We start from the raw sequence: 22,543 nt of genomic DNA on the forward strand, positions 1-22,543 counted from the left end.
GTTGAAGAAGAATCACGACTGCCTAAACTGGAATCTATGAGAGGGAAAGATCTAAATTATACATTCCTTTGATACATTTCTTTGATGAAGAGAATTAGAAAGATAATTTAAGGAAATTTATTGAACACCTGTGTGGGAATATTATAAAATAAAGTATAAGAGTCATGTCATAAAAATATATGTATATGATTTATAATAGTATGAAAATAGATTACGTTGTATATAGAAAATATAGAAATATTATGTTAATAGTTAATGCATCTTTAAGGCAAAAAGTTTTTTGTACATACACCCGATAATATACAATTTTTGTTTAAACTTTTCAAAATTAAATTATTGTATTCAAATCATGTATTAAAATCTTTTTGAATTATTTATATTTAATAATTTTATAAACTTTTATAAGCAATATATATTTGTGCGGAAAAGAAAATAGGAACGATGCACATGTAATGTGTAATTAAAGTTAATAATATTATAATTATATATGGCTCTTGATAAATTAAAATCACCCTTCGTGCTAATGCGACGTAAAGCTAGAAAGGTCCTTTGAGATAACGAAATAATTTCTTGCCGTTATCGGAAGCGATAAAGATACCTACTAGTATGATTAATACACAGTGCAGAATATCATATGTCAGGGTAAGTATTTGGGGTCGCTCGGTCGAGTGGTAGTCTGCAGTTGATAAGGGGATTCCAGGCGGTAACTTCGAAAGCTTTCATTGGTGGTTATTTGGAGAGAGCGGTCCTTCAACCGAGCTACTCATCTCCGAAGGACTCGACGTCCGCAGTTCAAAGTGAGATGGCATCGGTAATCGTTCGATCGTTCCTCCTCTAGGAAAGACGAATTGACAAAAAACAAAACGTTAAAAAAGTTGTGTACATACTTCCATTTTATTGACAAAAAAACGGAAATCTTGTGAAGTGAGATATTTGTTAAGTAATTACATCTCATATTTTTACGAGTGTCGCGATTCCTGTAGTTTTTATCCAAGTTTATTAAAAAAATATACATATCAAAACCATTTCAAGTATATTTGCATTGAAGGTGCAATATTGGATATATCTCGTCGGGTTTTCTCTAAGATCTATCGCTATTCCGCCTCTATCCGAGGAACATCAGAAGTTTATCATGCGACTTATGCCCGGACACTATTGGTTGCTACTAGTCGCTGGTACGTTCTTCGCCTGCTGCTTATGGAAGACTGGATCGATTAGTCGTTGGAGTATGCGGGCGAAAGCTTTGATCCACTTTGATCTATCGATTCCGTCATCATCGTCTTCATCATCTTCGTCATGGACTACTCCGCGTCGTCCTCCCTTCGACAGGATCGACGCAAGACTATCCGTCCGTCGAAAACATCAGGGCACTCTGTCTAGATACATGCTACAGCTGTACCATCGGCGTCCGGACGCCGATGTCGTTCGTGCGATTCAGCCGGTGCATACTTCCGGTCCGCTTCGCGATGGCGGCAGGATTCTAGAGTTCGTGATTCCGTCAGTCGACATCGACGAGACGTTGGAGGCAGCGGAGTTGCTTGGAATAGCCGGTGCGATAATCCGGGTGCGATCATTAAACGATCTATCGGCGAAGAACAGAAGCGAAGAGATCTTAAGATCGAGAAGGGATGATACTTGGCGTGCCTTCGACGTCACGTCCGCCGTCGCTGGCAGGAACAATGATGGCATTGTCCGACTCCACGTTCATGGTAGGCTGACCTATCGTCCTTACGGTGATAGTCCGATCCTTTTGTTGAATTACAGCAAGACCGGTGAAGTCCAGCGCCATCGTCGATCCGCGGAAGATCAACAGGAAGATCAGGATCAGTGGGGCGAAGAAACGCCGCGCAGACGACGTCGGAACAGTTGCCGTCGACGTCCGATGTACGTGGATTTCGCTCTGATCGCCTACGACGAGTGGGTAGTCGCGCCACCCGGATACGAGGCTTATCAATGCTCCGGCAAGTGTTCTTTTCCATTCGGCGATCATCTTAGTCCGACCAAGCACGCGATAGTGCAAACGTTGATACATGGTGCTCTTCAGGCTAGCGAGGATCTCAACGGTAACAAATTTGTCGGCAGACCTTGTTGCGTACCCACCAGGTTGGCACCTACGAGCCTACTTTATCTGGACGCTAGTGGTACTTTAACCTACGAGTACGGCTATGAGGATATGGTTGTCTCTGAATGTGGTTGTCGTTAATGGTTGAGATCGTATGTCATGCGAAGAGAGATTTTTTCCTTTTTTATTAACAGCGAAACGCTTATTTTGTAGAAATGAATGTACAAAATATGAATAGCGTTGAGCCTCGATATAATGGATTTCGAAGAAAATAAATGCACTGTATCTTGTAATGTTAATAAAAATAAGTTGAGGAATGCGAAGTAATAGAGATAACGTTAATAAAGAAATAATCAAAGAGATAAGTTATATTTTAAAGTTGTTAAACACATAAAATGAGATCCTGAAAAAAATAATGATATTTCCATCAGGAAATATTATTATTAAATATTTAAATTATTATGGCAATATTAATTTCCTTCTTTTATCGCTGAGTGCATTCGAGTAACATCAATTAACTGCAAGCATTATATTGAAGTCCAAGTGTAACGTTATCCATCGATCTTATATGTATAAACGCTGTCACATTATCAAATTCTATCTTTACACTATCCTTACATTAAAGAGGTCCACAAAAACAATTGGTAAAAAAACAGTTTTATATCGCGATCATCTCTCTAATATTAAAAAAACTGAACAATCTTTAGAATGTTAACTAAATGCGAATTTCGTGCACATTTCATTGTTCTTTTGATTAAGTTTATAACACCTGCCAGGTGAATGAATCTTTATCCGGCGTGTCTTTCTCAGTCTGTGCCGGCTGCCAGCTATTCTCTCGATCTTATAGAACTGCTGTTTCACTGTAGTGGCCAGCTGGCTGAGCCTCATGCACAGCGACAGTGGTCCAGAGAAATCTACGTTGGTGGACAATTCGAGCTTAGGCTCCATTGTCATCGAGAAATCCGCCTTACTCTGCACGAAACTCGAGTGTATCCTGGTACCACCGTGAACCATCACACCGGCATCCATTTCCACCAAGGACTGCGCGTTTCTCGACCATAAGCTCAGTTTGATCTGGCCGGCCAAGTCAAAGCTCACGGCGCCCTGAATGTCGATTTCGGCAACAAAACCGGATGCCAATGGCACATATTCGTTGTGACTATAGAGAGAAGCGAGAGCTTGGAAAGCAGGGGTCCTCTCAGATGCCGTGCCGGACCAGACATGGCTCATCAGCTCTCCCTGGCCAGAAAAGAAGACGAACGGTCGGATGCCAACGCCGAGAAGATCTATCTCCATACCGGCAGTAGCCACTTCATCATCGGCTTCCGCTTCGTCTTCCTGATTCGAGACGAAACTGCCAAGACCACCCGCGAATAATCCCAGCGAGAACATCGCTTGCCGTTGATTGTTAGTTTCCAGCACGACGTCTACAATGCCGTGCTTCAGCAGACCAGAATTTACCTCTTGAATGGTCACCAAAGAGCCATTGGTCTCGGGTGAACGCAAAAAGTGCCTCGTGAAGGCAGTAGAGAGACCCCTTTGCGTTCGCGCGTGATAATTATTAACCGTCGTACCGCCGGTCATATATATATTCTCCAGGTATCCGGCGAATCGCTCGTTCCTTTCAGCAATTTGTTCCAGTCGTTGACTCAAATACTTGCGGACTTCATAGGCCGAGTCGTTGCTGTTTAGATATTTTACGAGATCACGCAGAATTTCTTCGGAAGGATCGCTCTCGAGGATGATATCTAACGCGATTGTTCGCGCGCTGCTGTCCTTTCGCGGTCCGATCTGATAGAAGACTTTGTGAGCCGCGGCCCTCAACTCGTCAGTCACAGCTTCGCGAGGAAGAGCTGCCAGGGCTCGCCAAGCGGCGACACTGATGGCTTTATTGGTGCTTAACGCGTGCGATAACAATGTGGGAATTGCCGTTGGACTCTTCAGGTTTCGCAAAGCCCGAAGAAACTTGAGTTTACAGTCTTCACCGCTACAAGTATCCAGACCCAGTTCCAGACTAATCCTCGCCTTTTCGATTATCGCGGCTGAGCCATAATGCCGCGCCATCGCGCCCGCAGCAAGCGCATAGGTCTCGGATACCTTATCGTTCTGCATCGTCTCCTCGGAGCGTCTGAGAATATCCTTGATGACATCGATGTTCGGCGTCGGCGAGAGAGATAGAGCCCATAAATATCTCTCGGTCTCATCACCGATCTCGTCCTGCCGGAGAATCTTCATGGCTGCTTGATGAGCAGGCAACGTAGATGCGGAGCCAAGCACATCCAACAGTTGCATCTTCATCTGGCGATAGCGCGGCGTTTTCAGGATCTTGTGCAATTCCTCCGGTAAAGCGTTTCTGACTAGAGGGAGAAGCTTGAGGAAGGCCGATGCGGATTTCGCTGTACCCAGCGCGGAAAAGGTAAGCGCCTCACGATATTCCTCGATTGTCTGCTCAATCTGCAATGAGACATATAAATATCTATGATAAAGTATGTAAGACACTAAAATATTGAAATATTTATTTATAATCTCTAATAATTCTTATTATCATACATATATGAAGGATAATTTTATAATAGATGGACCGCTTTAGATCGATTAGAATTAAAATTTTTAAAACTTAAAATGCTGTTAAATAATGCTGTTCGATATTTGATATTTTAATCACATTCAGTTTGATTATTTAATAGCATTCTTTAGCATTGTCAATTATATATAATATATTAATATCTATATTATTTTATTAACAATTTTTAGCAACTGTTTCCTAGAAACTATTTTAAATTCTCAATCTATAATTTTGGAAATATAGTTCGTCTTTTTTTCCATTTATTCAGTTATCTCTCTATTTCTCTCTCTTTCCCTCTCTCCGATATTATTTAGTTTAACTATTTACTTTTCATAATCACGAAAAATTTATATTAACAAGTAAATAAAAAATATATTAAATTGATATCTTAGATAAAAATTTATACTAACAAGTAAATAAAAAGTATATCAGATTGATATCTTAGATAAAAATTTATTAAAGTGATTTACGATTGAAATAATTACTTTTATGTTCTCGATTTTCAAAGTACTTCTAAAAAAAAATATATATATATATATATCATTAAAATTAAAATCAATTTCGTCCTCTCTTTTTCTATTTTATCGCCCGATAACATGGATATTTGACCATAAGTTTTACCGTGGGACATCCGGTGTTAGGACATGTAACGGGCTCTGGCTGTAGCTCGATACTGCTTTCTCTGTATCCGGGCTCGAGCATCATTACTGCGTGCTTTGCGGAATCCGCTTGAACAACGCTCGCACTCAGGACTTCCGGCGCCTGTTCCAATATTCTTTTCGATAGAACGTTCGTGCCGATGTCCAACTTGGACGCCAAGGTTATCCTATGCCCCTCATAGTCGAGCACACGCTCCGGCAGTAGTGATTGCGTCAGCAGGTACGTGGAATTGCGATAACTTTCGAGCTTGACGGCGAATACCGGATTCGGATGTCGTCGAGGCGGCGGTAACGTATCATACGTACAAGCAGTCTTTCTTTTCTCGATGATGTTCTCTCCGGTGGACACGTAGACCACGTCGCAGATGCCGGAAGCGTCACGTTGACGCACTTCGTCGTCGAGTGTTCGATACTGAAACAAACTTGCCAGGCCGCGCTTCAGATTCGCGGATGACGCATTGTCGTCTGAATCTATGTAAATAGCCAGGATATCCCCGCGTCGCCAGAGCACGAAGAAGGGCTTCTCGGCGACTTGATTCACTTTGGATGAATGCTCCACGAAACCCTCTGGTGCCGGAGCTCGGCGGGATTTGATCCATAACTGCGGCGATAGCAGCTGAAAGAATATTTATGTAAATATATTATGTGTTTATCATATCAAAGTTTAGAGTGAAAAATTCTGAGTGGAAAGATCATGGAAATTAAAATATGTGAAAATTGTTTATATCGAAATTTCTATTCGATTTAAAACAAACTTGTGAATCGCTCTGTGAACGAAATCGACATCACGTAAAATATTTTCCTCTCGTTTACAAATAAATAAAATGATAAACAAATTATTTTAAATCAACATCACTTGTGTGTAATATATTTAATTAATTTAGCGTAATAATTATTTTATATTTATCCATCCAATAATTTATTTGAATTTTTTCTTCTGTGTGATAAATGTCTCGCAAAAGTATGTAAGTCGTAAATATAAATATTTTTTTCAATCTTTTCGCGATATTGAAACTACCGACAAATTATAAATAACTAATTTAGTAATGAATTTGATTTCAAATTTTCCTCGCAAAGAGTATTCAAGAATAGTTTATCACTTTTAGATGCGGGGTTATCAATATCCGGCAAACATTTGACATAATCTTTTCTGAGTATCAAAACTCAATATGCTTTTCACAGCACTTCTCTGATTAAAAATAGCTATTCTATCTTGGTATAAAAGCTTTAAAAGATTCCTTTTTTGTGATACACTACAGATATACAATCTGTTCATTCTGAAGAAACATAAAGAAGACAAAAGTATGAAGCATGTGTGAAACAGATGTACAACTTCAACAATACTTCATTTCTTTACTTATGTACGCATGATATTTATGAGAATTTATACATATATATATATATATATATATATTGATAATTTTAAAATATATTATTATTGGATTATCGGGGTTATCTGAGTTATCTAAGTTTAAAAATTGAATGTGTGCTAGGCATATTGAAATATTAATATTTAAACTGCTTGTGGAATTATACGATTACAACAAATAGCGTATTTATACGTGAAACATAATATGTATAATGCTATTACATCATTTATATAGATAATTCTTCCCATCTATATAGAAATAACTTAAAATAATAATTTAAATCATAAAAAAATTTATTAATAAATGAGTCACAAATTTTTTCATATAAAGTTTACAATAAAATAATATAAACTTGACATAAAATATGTCGATTGGCAAAAAATTTACAAGATTATATAAAAAAGCCATAGAAAGATTTCAAGAACGATTTTGCACGCGATCAGAAAATTTTAATGAGAACTATACAGATATATAATAATGTGACGCTGGCGATAAATCTTGCGTTGAGATCCGAAAAATTCAGGTTAAAGAAAAATGGTCATACCTTGAACTTAAGTAGAAAAGCATTAGGATCATTAGGATCTTGCCATACAGCGGTGATGTCCAGCTCACCGGTCAGCTGAAAGCCGACGTCAGCTCCGGTTGATCCGACCTCTCTGAAGATCAGAGTATTCATTAATCTGTATTTGTGGCCACTTCCTATTTTCCAGCCTCTGGTGGCACTGGCTACGGCTGCAAGTATTATGCACAATTTCCAACAGGTACTCCTCATCGCGTAAATTATCGCGTGATTCACGCGGCAGCTGATAGTAGTGAGGTAGTTGTACGTCTATTCTTATGAATCAAACGCTCGACAACGTGACCGATCGCGAGTCGCGTTGCGCGTCGACTGACAAGCGCACTAGACTACCGAACAGATTCAGGAGAGAACGCACGCCATCCCGGATACGCGTGTGCGTGTGTGCGTACGGACACACGCGAACACGATGGTATGTATGCGTGCGTCTGTACACGCGTCGCACTGAATACCGTTAATTCACGAGGAGTCCCTGTTACACGATGGGCAAGAATGGGCGTTGCGTGTGATTCTTTTTTAACGTCTCGACAAGATATCGACCGGTTAATGTTTCAAATAATTCAATGAATTTTTATAATATTGCTTTGGATGTTTTTTTTTCTTTTTTTATTATAATTCTTCAAAAAACAATTACCTGGTGCCATCTGACAGTACGAACCTGTAAGAAAAGAATTCTGTTTTATAAACATATATATCTCGGTGAAAAATAGATTGATAAAAATAGATAACTTTTTGTGGAAAAAAAAACAAATAGAAAATATGAAATAAGTTTTTTTATTAAACATATTTCGATTCTAGTTTTCGAGAAAATAATTTTGCATGTTAAAGTAATGTGGAAAGGATTGATTTGATTATTAAAATATATAAGGTTCATGTAAGGTCATGTACGACTTTAGAATTTTTTTATATAAGATTTTCGATATGATATTTATAATATTTGGTGTCATGGTTAGTTTCTCGCTGTTCTCTTAATATAATGAGCAGAGGTCATCGCTAATATATATTGATATGCAAAGACAGGTTCGAGATAAACATATATATATAGATAATTACCCACACATGACACATTATTTTTGCAATTAAAATCATTATCTTGAAAAATGAATAATGAAAAAATTGTTGCACGTCATTTATTTTATATAATTTCACAAACAGGAAAACGCCTACAATTTACTAGAAATAACAGCGCGTATTCAATGAGTAGTCTTGTTCCGGCCGGCTCGTACGATGTATTTTTCAATGAATGACTTTCGGTCTGGCATAACGTGAGAGGGGAGCCGGGGCGCTACAGGGGGACGATGAAACCCATGTATGCCATGCCGAGGAACTGGGGGGGAATCTCATATGGAGAGGGTGGAAGCGGGCGTGGGGCAAAGGGAAAAATAGGGGGACCACAACAACTGGCGGATAACTCACCGAGGAGCGTGAAAAGATAGACCAGGCAGACGGCGAGCATCCTGACTGGCGTGCTCCGAAGAAGACGACCGGCCATCCTTTCCTCGCTTCCTCGCTCTCGTCCTGTACTGCGCCGTAGTGGTTTCGCGAACGTCAACGTGCCGTCCCGTTCCGCGTTCGCTCCCCTTCTCTCGTCTCCCTGCGGGTAAATAGGAATAATTAGACGCCACAGGCCTGCGTTATCGCGACTCAGAAACTCCCCTTCCCCTTTCACCCCTACCATCGCGGACCCATTCCTCTACCATCGGAGCAGGATCCTTTACTCATTCCCCCTACTCGATGAAGAAAAGACGAATACTTTTCAATACCGTAAACTTGGACTCTGCTATGAAATATATAAATCGTAACAGGCGCGCGAGTGCGCAACACGTGTAATATATGCGTCGCGATAGTTACATGATAATATGCAACTGTCATGCGAAGAGTGAGATATGCAAACGGACGTTGAGAAAAGAGTGGACGTTAATTTATTCGATTCGAACTGATGAATGCTATATTGCCGAATATACTTTTTGACCTTTATCCTTGCTTCATTTACAAGGGGGGAAAAATTGATTTTTCCTCACCTACGAGGAAAATCTCCAAATTTTCCAATATCCTAGATCTATTAGCGAATTCGGTAGGTGTACTAATGCATTAAAAGACTGTCGTATATTTACAATGTTCTACATTATCTATCATAATTTACAATATCTATCGTAATTTATAATAGTATAATTCTGATAATAAGATGATTCATACATAAGTAAATTTGTTTGTAAGTTATTATCTGTTGTTATTCAATACAAATGCGATAACAAATAGAATCAATTATTTTATTTTTAGTTCTTTAAGCTATTGTAAAGTATATGACAGCCTTTAAATGCACCTGTGCGTACTACTGCACTCAATCGAATTCGTTATATAATTACATTTTATATATAATTACAGTTCGGTTGTGTGTATGTGCATCAAGGTCGTTTTGAAAAAAGGACTTTGCCTTTATTGTTTTTCTCGATATTATCAATAATATCAAAAGGAAGAAAATTTACTTACTTTTAAATACACAAGTGTGTGGATTTTAGTCAATATGCCAATATGTCAAGGTCAATATGTCCTAGACACGTGTACTATCTCCGAGATACATGATTACCGTTGGTCGGAAAAGCTTATTTCAATGAAAGCGCATTATCAAAATTGCAAAATATACCAATTATTGTCAATAAAGAGATAAGATTAGATAATGTCAATACGATAGAATTCAAACATTAATTAAAAACTAAATTTTCAAACTGTCGTTAAGCACGTTGACGTACAATTGACGCTTGCAACTTTAAAATAATATTTTGTTAAAGTATAGCTCCCACGCAAGCCAGAAATTGACGGATAATTCGAACAAATTCGTGAGCACGAAACCGTTGAACTAAATGGCACGCACAAGAATGGGATACTTAATACACGTCATGAATCTAACGAAACGCACTGTCGTGAGACCGAAAGCGACTACTACGACAGAATGGAATCCGGGTGGTCTCGTTCGTTCGAAGCGAACAACCACGAATGTCCCTGGAAGCTGTTTTTATCAATCAGTAGTGACCCCTGAACCTCGAATGACGCTGCCGATATTATCATTCATTTGATCCTTCCCACACAGCACATTATACTAAAAGATAACGAAAAGATGTCTTTTTTAAATTATCTTTTCGACAAAACGAAAAGATGTCTATAAAGACATCTTTTCGCTTTGTCGAAAAAGATGACATAAAAAAGACATAATAGTATGTGGCACGTGTTTCTTCGCTTGCCGCTACGCGGCGAGCCACTCTTAACTTATCTCGTATTTAATATTTATCACGAAATGTATATAAAGAATTAGTAATTAATATAAAAACTGAAGCATATTTTTGCCTTTTACGAGCAGTAATGCCAGAAAGAGGATACTGCTCGCACGCATCAATCAGAGAGAGCCACATACATGTGCTACGCAGAATGATTGTATGCGTGTGAGCCGCATCCTTTTCCTGACATTACTGTTTATCAGTTTAATTTCTGACAAATTGAATTTAAAATAATTTATTTAATAATCTGGATTCCTTGTTGGGATTCAGAATATTAAATAGATTATTAGAAATTAGGCGGATAAATGGGAGAAATAGCCCATTTATTGCGTGTATTCAAGTATTCCTACTACCGAGTGTCGATAATCTATATAGAATGAATCAAGTTATCTTTTAGTCATCATATGGACAAGACTAAAAAGTCACTGAATTCGGGTCATGAGACGACTTTTAGCCATCTTTCCGTCGACTTAACGATGTCAGTAAAAGATATCTGTGACAACAAAATGTCCAGTTTTAGTAGTACTTTTAGACGACTTGGTGCTGTGTAGGTATACATAATAATAATATATACTATACCGTGCCTTTTTTATTAATTGGATATTGATAATTATTTCTCTTTTATACATGCATCACATTTTTTACGAATCTTTGATTTGTTTCTCTTATTTAAAATTCTTTTATTCAAGAATTCTTGATATCGATATATGTCGATATACAGAGTGTCCAGTTTAGAAAGTATTCCTTGAGATGGCACGACAATGTATTTCCTAAAGAAATGCAATACCTTATTTTGATAACACAAAGCGTTTTTTAAATATTTCTAATATAATTTTTACCTTAAAAATTAATTTAAATTTACAAAATTTTGTAAAAGAAATTCAATTTCAAACTAAAAAGTCGAATTGAATTAAATTCAGACAGATAATGACGCTAACTATTGTTAGAATTGCGAGCTATTCCATCAAATCGATAAAATAACACTTGTCGGCAATGAGAATTGCTCATATAATAATTACATTTTTAAATTAATTATTTTGGAAAAAATTTTAATCAGTTTAATCAACAAAATATTATGATATTGATAATAATTAAAATTTAAAAATAAGTAGTTATTATTACAATTTCTTTATTTAATTTCTAATGACTGATTTGCTAATAATTTATTTGTCTTTCAGAAGTCACTAAAGTTAAATGCTCTTATTAATTATTATATAAAAAAGCCTACCCGTTATTCTAAACTTACATAAACTTTATTAATATAAATTATCTTTTTAAAAACTTGCGGATTTTTAGTTGATAATTTTTGAATAAAAACTTGGAATAAAAACTTTTAGAATAGAAATTGCTGTTGAAATAATACAAATCTCTCTGATAAAAGGAAAACACTAATAATTTATAAAAATATCACTATGCAATCTTATTATTAAAAATCTATAATGATGTAAAATGATATCTTTTGAATTGCTTCGCAAATGATTTGTGTTTAATAATCGTTTCACAAGTTGATGATATTATCGGAAATTTATTTCGATTATACATTGCAATTTCATAAACAATTTTCCGAATTCCATGTATATGGTATTATTCCATTTATCATTACACATGTTATATTATAATACATATATAAATAAACAAGTTATTCAAATTAATTAGTTATTTAAATATGCATAAACGAGCCAATATCGATAGCACCAGATAATCGGTGCTTTTCATTTCCTGTAACAAACAAAGTCTTTGTAAAAGTGTCAAAAAATGACGAAAAGAAAGAAGTAAAATACTATGGTGAAATCTCGTTCAACACCTGCGGCATTTATATAAGATATATCAAAAGAAATGGCCATTATTTTGGGTGCAATAATAATAGCGCGACAGTATCAGTGTAAGAAAAGTTTCTAATTTGTGAGACAAGTACGAGAAAAAGCTTGCTAATAAAAGTTGTTTATAATTTTATTAATTATTAACTGTATTATTAATTGTATGTATAATAATTCAGGACAAAACATATAATTTAATTTAATCAAATGCAGAATTTCTTTTTAACATATATATTGTTTGGGGTACTGCCGTGCATTGTGCCTCAAGTATTTTTATATTTTACGAACCGCGTTAAAATTGAAGATAAAATGCCCAATACTTTTTATTGTATATACATATATTGTATATATATATATATATATATATATATATATATATATCAATTACAAAAAATATAAATTATCCCCAAAATACCAATTTTATACTCAAAATGTCAAAACGTTTTTCCCTGCTAGAAAAGAAATTGTTCTCATGATTTTATTCTTTCGCCAAAACTGTATGAAATGGCTACGCAACGAGAATCGCGTTCAATTTAAATGACAATATTAACGATACTATCATTTCTCGCGAATAAATATCGAACTCTCCCCTTCTGAAACGTCCTGTACAAACCTGCGGAAGTAACCGTTGCGGAAACGAACGAACCAACGAACGGGCGAATGAGCGAGAGCGCGCGCGAGCGCGCTAAATAATCATAACTCAGAGAGACATTTGTAACGCCAGCCTCTCGCTCGTATTTATCGCTGTTGTTGGACGGTTTGTTGCAGCAATAACGGTAATGGGCCTCCCCCGCTTCCAGTCTCTCGTGCACCCTTCCCGCATCTCCACCACTGCCCCGACCCGTCTCTCTCTCTCTCTCTCTCTCTCATTCTCTCTCTCTTTCCTTCTCTCTCTCTTTCCCTCTCTCTTTCTCTCGCCTCGCCGGCCACCCCTTGCCGAGCGATTTATCCTCGGGTAATTAGCACGGGTAATAATTAATGCGGCCGCGCATTGTGCTAATTATCAGCGAGAGAACCTTTTAAGAAATGAAAGAACATTCGAAATAAAACAGGGCGCCGCGAGGATAGCGGAGGAAAGGCGGGAGGGTGAATACGTCGGTAGCGACGAAGATCAAGAGGGGGCGTGAGAGGGTGGAAGAAAACGAACTGAAAAGAGAGGAAGAAAAACGAGAAGGGAGTTTTTCGCGAAAACTCTACCCGCATTTGCACAGGATACAACCCACACCATCGCATGTCGTTTTAATCGTGGCCTCTATTAAGGATCCGAAATAGAATTGGGAGATTATTCGTCACATATGTTTGAAAAATTTGTTGTTCGATATCTCAAGTTTTCATAGATACATTTGCTGAGGTAAATATATATATTTCGCTTAATATTAATTTAAAAATATGTATAAATCTTGATTTTTTACTTTTCTTATATGCTGTAAAATAGTTTTCTGATATTTTTTAACTCCACAAATATTATATCTGTGATTATTATATTTACAATACATCTGAAAGTCTGCAAAAGAGTTGATTGGTACTTTTAATTGTAACTTTTTTTTCTATTACGACATAAGTCTAAATCATTTGTTTTCAACAATTATAAAGGAGACAAGAAAAATTTCTAAAAAATGGATCAATGTACAATTCTTTCTATGATTAATTTTCCATATTAAATAATCGCTCGTTTCATTTCGAACGATTGGAAAAGTAATTCAAATGTTCTTAAGCTGCAGTTGAATCTGCGATTGAACTGACGAGGCACGATTCTGGGACACCCTTCTGCGTGCGCGTTTCGGCGGGTTCGCGCACTCTCGCGAGCGGATAGGAGGACTCACGACAGCCAGTGGAGTCGAGCAGCTATCCATCAGGGTGCTTTTGTCGCCCTAATGAGAGCTTGAATTATTCAACTTGAAGGCCTTTCTCCCCCCTTTCCCCGGTCCACCCTACACGTCGGTTCTCTTCTTCCGCACCGAGGCGCCCGCCCATCCACGACTCTCGTATGGGGCCCCCCTCACACTCGCGACACTTAAGAGTCGTTCATTCCTATACGTACACACGCGGCTATTAATGCGCCTCTTTTTCCGGTTAGCGACGAACTCGCGAAAATGGTGAAATGCGTCTGGAAAAACCGTAAATAAGCCTAAAAACAAGATTAAATAGTATCTTTCATATAATAATAATAACAATATTAATATATTTGCACACGTGTAAATATAATAATAATAATTATTATGATATTATTTATTATTGATTATTTATTATTGTAATTATGATATTATTTATTATATTGTAATTATATATAACCCGCGATAACATAGTAACGTATATATACAAGCAAAATTTAAAATAATAATTTTTTTATAACTATTGTAAATATATATCTGTTTAAATTATGCCGTTTGTTACAGGACGCTCGTTGTTGTAATATCGAATTTTTCGTGTGTGAAAGGCGACGCTTTAATTATAATTAACATATGCATGAATTTTCGCGCAAAATCTATCGGAATATTTTTAACTCTCTCAAACATAATGTTACCGATATAGTGGTGGTATAAAATTCATATGCATAACTTTTACGCGGATCTCACTCCTTCATTCCATTTAAATTTATCCGTTATATGCTGAAATGTACACATATCGTTTTTAATGGCGAATATTTCGTACGTTTGTACTGACGGTGGCAAAACATTAAACGCAATCAAATGAAAATGTAATATCAAACTAATGTGATGGAATTTCTCTGTGAAGTGCATTAATGAGCGTTAATAATCACATAAATGCAGTCAAGATATTACATTTCTGTCTAAGCGATTAAGGTGCTTGATGGACGATGATTAAAATTATGCATACATATTCTCGAGAATTTCCGGCTTTTCATAAATTTATAAGATTTTATAAATATCGTTTTTATAAAATCAGCAATATTAATTTTTCAGACGATAAGTAATTAATTTTATAAGTAAATTATAAAATCACATACATATATCGACAGTTTGTTAACTTTTCTTGATTTTAAGTTTCTTTTTTTTTTATACAAATATCAGTAACAGTATGTTAATAATATAACTAGAGGCGCAATCGTGCGAATCAAAACGTGGCCGAGGTTGAAATTCCGCCAGCAACGAATAACTCCCATCTAAAGGTACTCTCGAGCTACCGGCGAGTACGCTGTCGACCAATTTCTTAAGAATTTTACAGCTCCGGTTAAACTTTCGTGATTAACTACTTCCGAGTTGTTTTCAAAAGTGGAGCGTATATTACACCCGCTTGAACACTCCCGGCAAGTCGTTTTAGTCTCGGCGAAATGTCTAAATACGAGCTTTTACCAGTGCCGCGCGGCAGCATCCGACCTCTTTCGAGTCGCCTGCATTCACGGCCCATCCCTATATGCAAAGCTCATTTTCCCCGACATAATTGTACTGTGACGTGATCCTTTTTTTACGCGACAAGGAACGGTTTCAGGACGAAATGAGCGACTCTTATTCGGCCCCTTTACACGTTGACGACTTACGTTACTGCCGCGGCATTCTCTGAAAACTTTTTAAGTCGATAAAGCTTCCGCCAACTACTCATCTTTGAGATTTCCTTATATATGTGCCGTAACCAGACTACAGAAAATAATATTGTCATTTTTAGTCGGGCGCGTCAAAAAGGAGAGATTTCTTTGTTTTATAAAAATTTCAGAAAATTCACGTTTTTTTAAAAAGAAAATACATGTATATGTAGCTCTTTTATCTCCATGTGATTAGAATTTTAATACATTATAAAGATAGATGTGTGTAATCATTTCTCGCGTAATTATTAATGAATATAAATCTAATTATCTTCTTTTTCCAATTCAAGGGTTAATTTCGTACACGCGAATTTGTATTTTAGAAACATCATGAGAAACCTCGTTAATGTTTACCATTGCATATCAAAGCTTTTGCGAAATTTTTTTGTCAGGCAAAACATGTATGTATATACATATAAAAAAATAGTAGATAAATGTTTAGACTGTCTATATACAAAAAGCTTTGTGATGTATGTAAAATTAATCCTTTATATAAGTTTGGAAAATCTATTGCTAAAAGGATATAAATCATGAGTCGCGATGCATCATATCCAACTGTCTTCTCCGATTGCGTAGATACATGAGCAGTTTGCAATAACGTAAATAGAATATCCCAATCATCTCTCAGTTAATACGAGATTGTCCCGTTTCAGGATCACGACGGGAAATCCGCAAGACGCAGAGTGCGTGTGTAATCGAAGAGCAAGAGGAAACCGGCGTAACCGACGAAACGCCACGGCTAAGGAGACGTTGGCGCTTGCGGAAAAGGACCAGGGGACGAGAAGCCGCGAATCGGAGGGAGACTATTCGTGGGGATGTGGAACGGGGGTGAGGAAACGAGGGGAGGAACGAAAGAGAGGCGGCCGGGCCGCGCTACATCCGCGAAGCTATTATAACCGCTCGAGCGAACCTCTATTAAAACGTGTTTACACTGGCTTAGGGGTTGACTCAGGCCGCGCGCATCCCCCCTCGCACCCCTTATCCACTGTCCCCTCCTCCGCCGATCCTTGGTTTCAGCCAACTCGGAGCTTCGTGGTGCCACCCCATACACACACATATACACACATATACATACACACACATACACACACGCGAGCGCACTGGGGAGTACTGTGTGTACGGAGTAATGCCTATCTAATTGTCGCGTGTATGAATAGTGAATCCCGGAGCACTCGAGGCTATGAGCCAGATCCGAGCTAACACAAGGGAGGAACCATATGAGCTAATCTATATTATGATAGCCCGACCTCCGGGGTTGTGCTAGTTCGCCCCCGTCTCTCGTTACCCTCGTTGCCACTACTACTCTATACGACACGCGGCCGTACACTACTATGATCGTTGATGGTTACTGGTGGTAAGACACTCTTGCGAAAGCAACGCAATGCGGTCGTTTAATTTTTTAGCTGCGATATGTTAAAAAAGTGTTTTTAAACACAGATTATTATGTCATATATATAGCATTAATGGATAAAAATATGGAAAAAATATAAATGAAAAGTATAAATTTTAAAAAACAAGAAATAATATTTGTTAACATTCGTATAAAAACATAATATTTGTTTTACATAAAAATTATTATTTTGCTATACGAGATAAATTTTTATAAATTGTACCAGAAACGCCTGGTTATTTCTTTTATTTTATTAAATGACAAACGCTTCAGACATAATTGAGGCAAATATATGGCTTTAAAAAATATTTAATACGTTAATCGACATCGACCAATGACATTGTTACTAACGATTAAATTTGTCAAGTATCGTAAAAGCCCTTTAAAACAGAATCACTCGCTGGAAGAACCCAATGATAACGGCTGGAATTAGAATCCCATTAACAGAGGGGCACTGCGCACACGTATGCTCACGGGCGCACATATTCGAGGCCAGGTCCCTCGTTCCTCTAACCCCCGTTTATTATTAACGCGCGTTTATTATTATCTATTCGCGCGCGGCTGGCTCGCCCCGCTACATTTTCTGATGAGGTTATATTACCGCGAATTCTCGCGTGTGGTCTATTGAAATTTCGTATCGCGGAGGGCGTATACGGTAAGGCTACGTCTTACCCCACGTTAAATAAATAATCGCTTGTTACACACGAGCGAAGCCGCTTACTTACGTTACTCGCTGCTCGGGGCTCGGTGTACTGTTTTTCGTTTTCCCTCGGGTGAAATCTCGTTACTTTACATTGTTCCCGCGGTCAGATTGTCCAGAAACTAATCACCTCGGCTAAACGATTATGTAACGTTAATGAAAATATTTTTATGCGTTTCTATTAAATTGCATTTAGCGATTACGTGACATAAATGGGACATTATTTTCCCTCTTAGTTTATTTTTAATTATATAATGCATTTTTAAACTTTGCACATTTTTCTTCTGTAAACAACTGGTACAATTTAATTATTACTGTTTTATACAATAATACTTATAACAAATACATGTATATAAGTATTTTTTAATGTATAAGTAAAATGTGGTAGTAATTAAGTCCATGAGTAAGAAAAAGGGTGAAAAAATGCGAGATTACTAATTAGAGAATATTATCAAGCACTCGGTATAGCATTAATTTCTGCAAACTCACACATTGAGGGAGATCCGCGATATAAATCACCTAGATAAGAAACAATGGCTGATTATCATCAGTGCCGATTGAGCGTCTCTGCGACGGTCTCGCTCTTTGACAAAGAGGCACGAAGCGTCGTAAGCTCCTGTTAATTTATCACGACGGAAGTCTGGGGTTGGAGCTACTCGCCGTAATATCTGCCGAGCCATCTCTCTCTCTCTCGTCCCCTGCGAACGAGTTCCGTCCCTCCTCGCTCCTCCCGTTCTTCCGCCACGGACGCGCGAGAGAAGGGAACGTCTTATTTTATACACAAAAGCCCCCGCGATGGAGCATAATGTCCCGACAGCTATTAAATGTGTATATGCACGCGAAGCAGACGGCACGTGACCATACGGATGACGGGTGGAAGACGCTGCCGACCGGCAACCCGGTAGCTTTTACCGAGTGTGTCTAACGCGCTAAATTTACCGTGTTAAGCTTACGGGTCATAAGATCGTGGATAGCGTCGAGAAGAGGGATCGCGATTAATTGATTACCGCTTGCGAGAATGAAGCTATACTTCCCTCAAATATAAATGCGTTTATATGCAAATGTACATCGCGTCTCCTAATTTTCTAAATTGCCACCAATACACTTCTATCTTCTTTTTTAAATTTATCTTAACGTATATTTTGTGTTAATAAGATTATTAGTAAGAAGCGAATTTTTGTCTTTTATCAGAAATATTTAATTTATAGCATTTTTGTTTTTATTATTTGACGGATTAAAGTATCTTGAGAAATCATAACAAAATTGTCTCTCCTCTCTCTTTGCTCAGGAACGTTAAAATATTATAGGTATATCATATTTAAAAAGATTCAAATTATTTAAAAACTCTATGAATTCATTTAAACGAATCCACTTGTTGTGTGAAAAACAAGTCTTTTTTTACTTTATTAGTTGAAAATTTTATATTTCTCTGGCGACATACAGGATGCTGGGAATCTTTGCAGATTATACGAGATGCACAAACAAATATAAAATACGAAGCCCATTTCGCCAGCAGATACGGTTAAGTCAAATGCATTTGGGGGATACGTGTAATCGACTGGGCGTCGTGGATGAGAAAAGTGGTGGCATTTCGGGGCGTCGGGACGCCGGACGTCGCAATTCCGTCGTCCCGCCCACCCTTCTTCTCGTGCCACTCGACGTGCGCCATTGTGATGGTAATATGTCTGGTCGGGAATCAGGATCGGAATTATCGCAATGTCATTCGAGAATTAATCGCTTCTTCCACGGTCTATTAGATTGTAACCACAAGCATTGTGTTTTTCAATAAAATTTGCATTAGAATATTCCTTGTAATATAAACCTTGTGCCCCAATATGTAAATAAATTTTACAATTTATACGTACACAATTTAAAATTTGTTATAAATATACTTGTTGATATTATGTAAGAAAAAATAGATTTAATTTTAACATGTACTGCAGATTTAAAGTTTAAAAATTTACAGCGCGCGTAAAATCTTTCGATTTTACAACTTCATCTATCAAAGTCCGGCGACACTTTACTTCCGGTGAAAGTCTTGGCCAAGACCAGCGCCAATTCGATAACGGACAAACACTCGTCCATAGATGGACGGAGAAATGCGGGAGCTTCACGGATCGAAGGATAAAAAGGGGGACGGACACGCGCGGGGAGGAGATCGGGTGAGCGGGATAAAGAGGCACGATAGACACGCTACGGATACCGGAAGGCAAGAGTCGAGGTTGGGTTGAGGGCGCCATTACGTCCGGCCACCCTTCACGGTCCTCCACTTACCCCTAACGACGTTCCGGGCAAATAAAAGTTGATTTCTCTCTTCCCTCTTCCCGCACCCGCGTCTCTCTCGTCTATCCTACGTTTCTTACCACCCGCCTTACTCCTCTTGGCGTTTCACTTCCTCCCGTCTTAAGCATCCCTCTATGTCTCGTCCCTCCGTTTCGTTGCTTTATCTCTTTAGGTGCCTTCCGCCTCATCAGTTGGCACAAGCCATTCGTCGGTACGTACTTATATGTGGACCTGTGTCAGTCGATAGAAGAGAATTTTCGGTGCTGGGCTTCAGACAGATCTAAAATTTAAGTCATGTATTAAATTAGATGAAAAAGTTATTGTGATTTTAATGTAAATAATGTAATGGAATGTAAATGTAAATAATAAGTAACGTGATGTAAACACTACGACAATATTTTCGAAGTTTTACAGAACACGATTTTAAAAAAATATTTTGAAATTAGTGCTTCATGTGTATTAAAGGATGTAATTGAGTAATTACATGCTTGAAGTAGAAGTTACGAGAAACGAGTAAATGCGGAAATGCGATTCGAAAACAAACACGCTGGCTCTTAATGATGGGGGCGTAATGATTACTTGGCACGTGCCGAACCACTTTCGATAAATCTGGCAAAGCGGCCGATAATGATAGGGCGGCGTCAAAGAACATCCTGGATACATTTCCGGTTGCCGTCGACCCATTCCATCCTTAATGTAACATTAAGGATCGTCCTATTCATTTGCATAAAAAAGCCATCCATCGGAATTATCTATAAATAGATAATACATCTATATATCGTGAATAATATAATAATATATGAAGGATGAATATTATAAATATAATTTGATTATTATTATACTATTCACTAATTTATATAAATTTTTCAAAAAATGATATGGCTTCATAATACATCAGATGTTAATGGAAGTTATTAATATAGATGTATTTATTCAACAGTGGAAACTGGAGTAATCTCTTTTCTCTATCAAAATTTAATTACGTTATTATCTATCTAATAAAAACTTTTTAATTTTGAATATTTCAATATAAATATGCATTAAGACACAAGATAAATAAAGAACATAAAGATTAATAATTTTTAAATTCGGAAAAATATATAAAGATTAATAAGAAAATAAAATGTGATACTTGACATATGCATGAGATATTTTAACGAAAATTACCGATGATACAAAACATTTTGTTTATCATTAATTTCATGCAAAGCAAGAAATTAAATGATATATCGAAGATATGCATTTCAACAAATTAAAAGAATAGCTTTCCGGACGGGATTTCTCGATTAAGTTTGCAGAGCGACGACCACGTATAGCAGATATATACGCGATATATTTTTCGAAAGCGCAACGATACACGATCGGAATGTCAACCGGCATCAAATGGTTCCGCTACTTCCGGCGGCAAAAGGGCGAAGGGCGAGAGCCCGCCGAAAACCGCGTTAGTGCGCGTGTTTTCGCGCGATCCAATCCGCGGCGGATTAACCAACCGGGGAAACCTCGTTACTCTTCGAGCCGATGATGCCGGTGCTCTCTTCATCTGATTCTGCTCCCTTTCTCGAGATAACGCGCTCAAAATCGCGTTGTTTGCAAAAAGCGGTCATTCAGGATATCAACATCGCCCTCAAAAGTGAAGAAATAAGCACTCGGAATTTTACAATATTTACAAAATCATATGTGTGAATTAGAATAGGAATGCTAATAGGAATGCTTAATACAATTTACAGATGTTAATTAAAAAATAAAAAATTTTTTGAAAATGTAAGAGAAAGAGAGAGAACCACTATAAGTCATATAATCTCTTTTTTTTTCGGAAAATAAATATCTTGGAAGATATTTAAGATATTCCAGATATTTTGAAAAAATGAGGAAAAATAGTTTTCGATAGTTTTTGAATTATAAGCGATTAAAAACTGAAACATTTTTGCAAATTAAATATTATATAAAAAAACAAACAGATATAACGAAACTATATTTACCAATTAAATTTGAATAAACTTTTAACTTTAACGAACAATTTTATTTTAAAGCTTTCAGTTACATACGTATATGTATATAAAGATTTTTATAGTTTGAATAAATAAAAAAAATGGGATTACATGTTATCGAAAAATGTAATGATTTAATTATATTTTTCTCAAATATTATAACATTATTTGTAAATTATTTTATATACATTATTTATATGAATACGTTTTTAAAACCTCCAAATAATATTTTTCTAGAAGATATAGTTAAAAGATGTTTTAAATATACTCTAAATAAATAGGAATTATCAGGATTAAAAAATACCAATACATTAATTA

General features: G+C 37.0%; 2 protein-coding genes across 2 annotated transcripts; one reads left to right on the plus strand and one right to left on the minus strand.

The window, feature by feature from the left end:
- Positions 1-508: 508 nt before the first annotated feature.
- On the plus strand, positions 509-2,665 carry LOC145977449 (bone morphogenetic protein 2). Its single transcript, XM_083109459.1, has one exon. It carries the CDS (start codon positions 1,133-1,135, stop codon positions 2,201-2,203), a length of 1,071 nt encoding a protein of 356 aa, XP_082965585.1. The 5' UTR covers positions 509-1,132; the 3' UTR covers positions 2,204-2,665.
- Mtp (microsomal triacylglycerol transfer protein) lies at positions 876-10,176 on the minus strand. The gene is made up of 6 exons (XM_083109454.1): positions 9,725-10,176; positions 8,651-8,828; positions 7,869-7,892; positions 7,202-7,389; positions 5,250-5,903; positions 876-4,516 (listed from the first exon to the last, which is right to left on the minus strand). The coding sequence occupies exons 2-6, from the start codon at positions 8,724-8,726 to the stop codon at positions 2,774-2,776; spliced, it is 2,685 nt and encodes an 894-aa protein (XP_082965580.1). The 5' UTR covers positions 8,727-8,828; positions 9,725-10,176; the 3' UTR covers positions 876-2,773.
- Positions 10,177-22,543: the final 12,367 nt, after the last annotated feature.

This window comes from Camponotus vicinus, unplaced genomic scaffold (genome assembly GCF_025532165.1).
Source record: "Camponotus vicinus isolate PSW18456_S1 unplaced genomic scaffold, iyCamVici1.0 SCAF_9, whole genome shotgun sequence".
In the NCBI taxonomy this organism is placed as follows: Eukaryota; Metazoa; Arthropoda; class Insecta; order Hymenoptera; family Formicidae; genus Camponotus; species Camponotus vicinus.

What these genes read in the sequence shown, in the direction of transcription:
- LOC145977449 (XM_083109459.1), top strand. Translation starts at nt 1,133, where the DNA reads ATGCGACTTATGCCCGGACACTATTGGTTGCTACTAGTCGCTGGTACG.
- Mtp (XM_083109454.1), bottom strand. Translation starts at nt 8,726, where the DNA reads ATGGCCGGTCGTCTTCTTCGGAGCACGCCAGTCAGGATGCTCGCCGTC. An exon ending in CTTTTCTACTTAAGTTCAAG is followed by an intron (nt 5,904 to 7,201) that starts GTATGACCATTT and finishes ATATTCTTTCAG; the next exon opens with CTGCTATCGCCGCAGTTATG. An exon ending in CTAACACCGGATGTCCCACG is followed by an intron (nt 4,517 to 5,249) that starts GTAAAACTTATG and finishes GTCTCATTGCAG; the next exon opens with ATTGAGCAGACAATCGAGGA.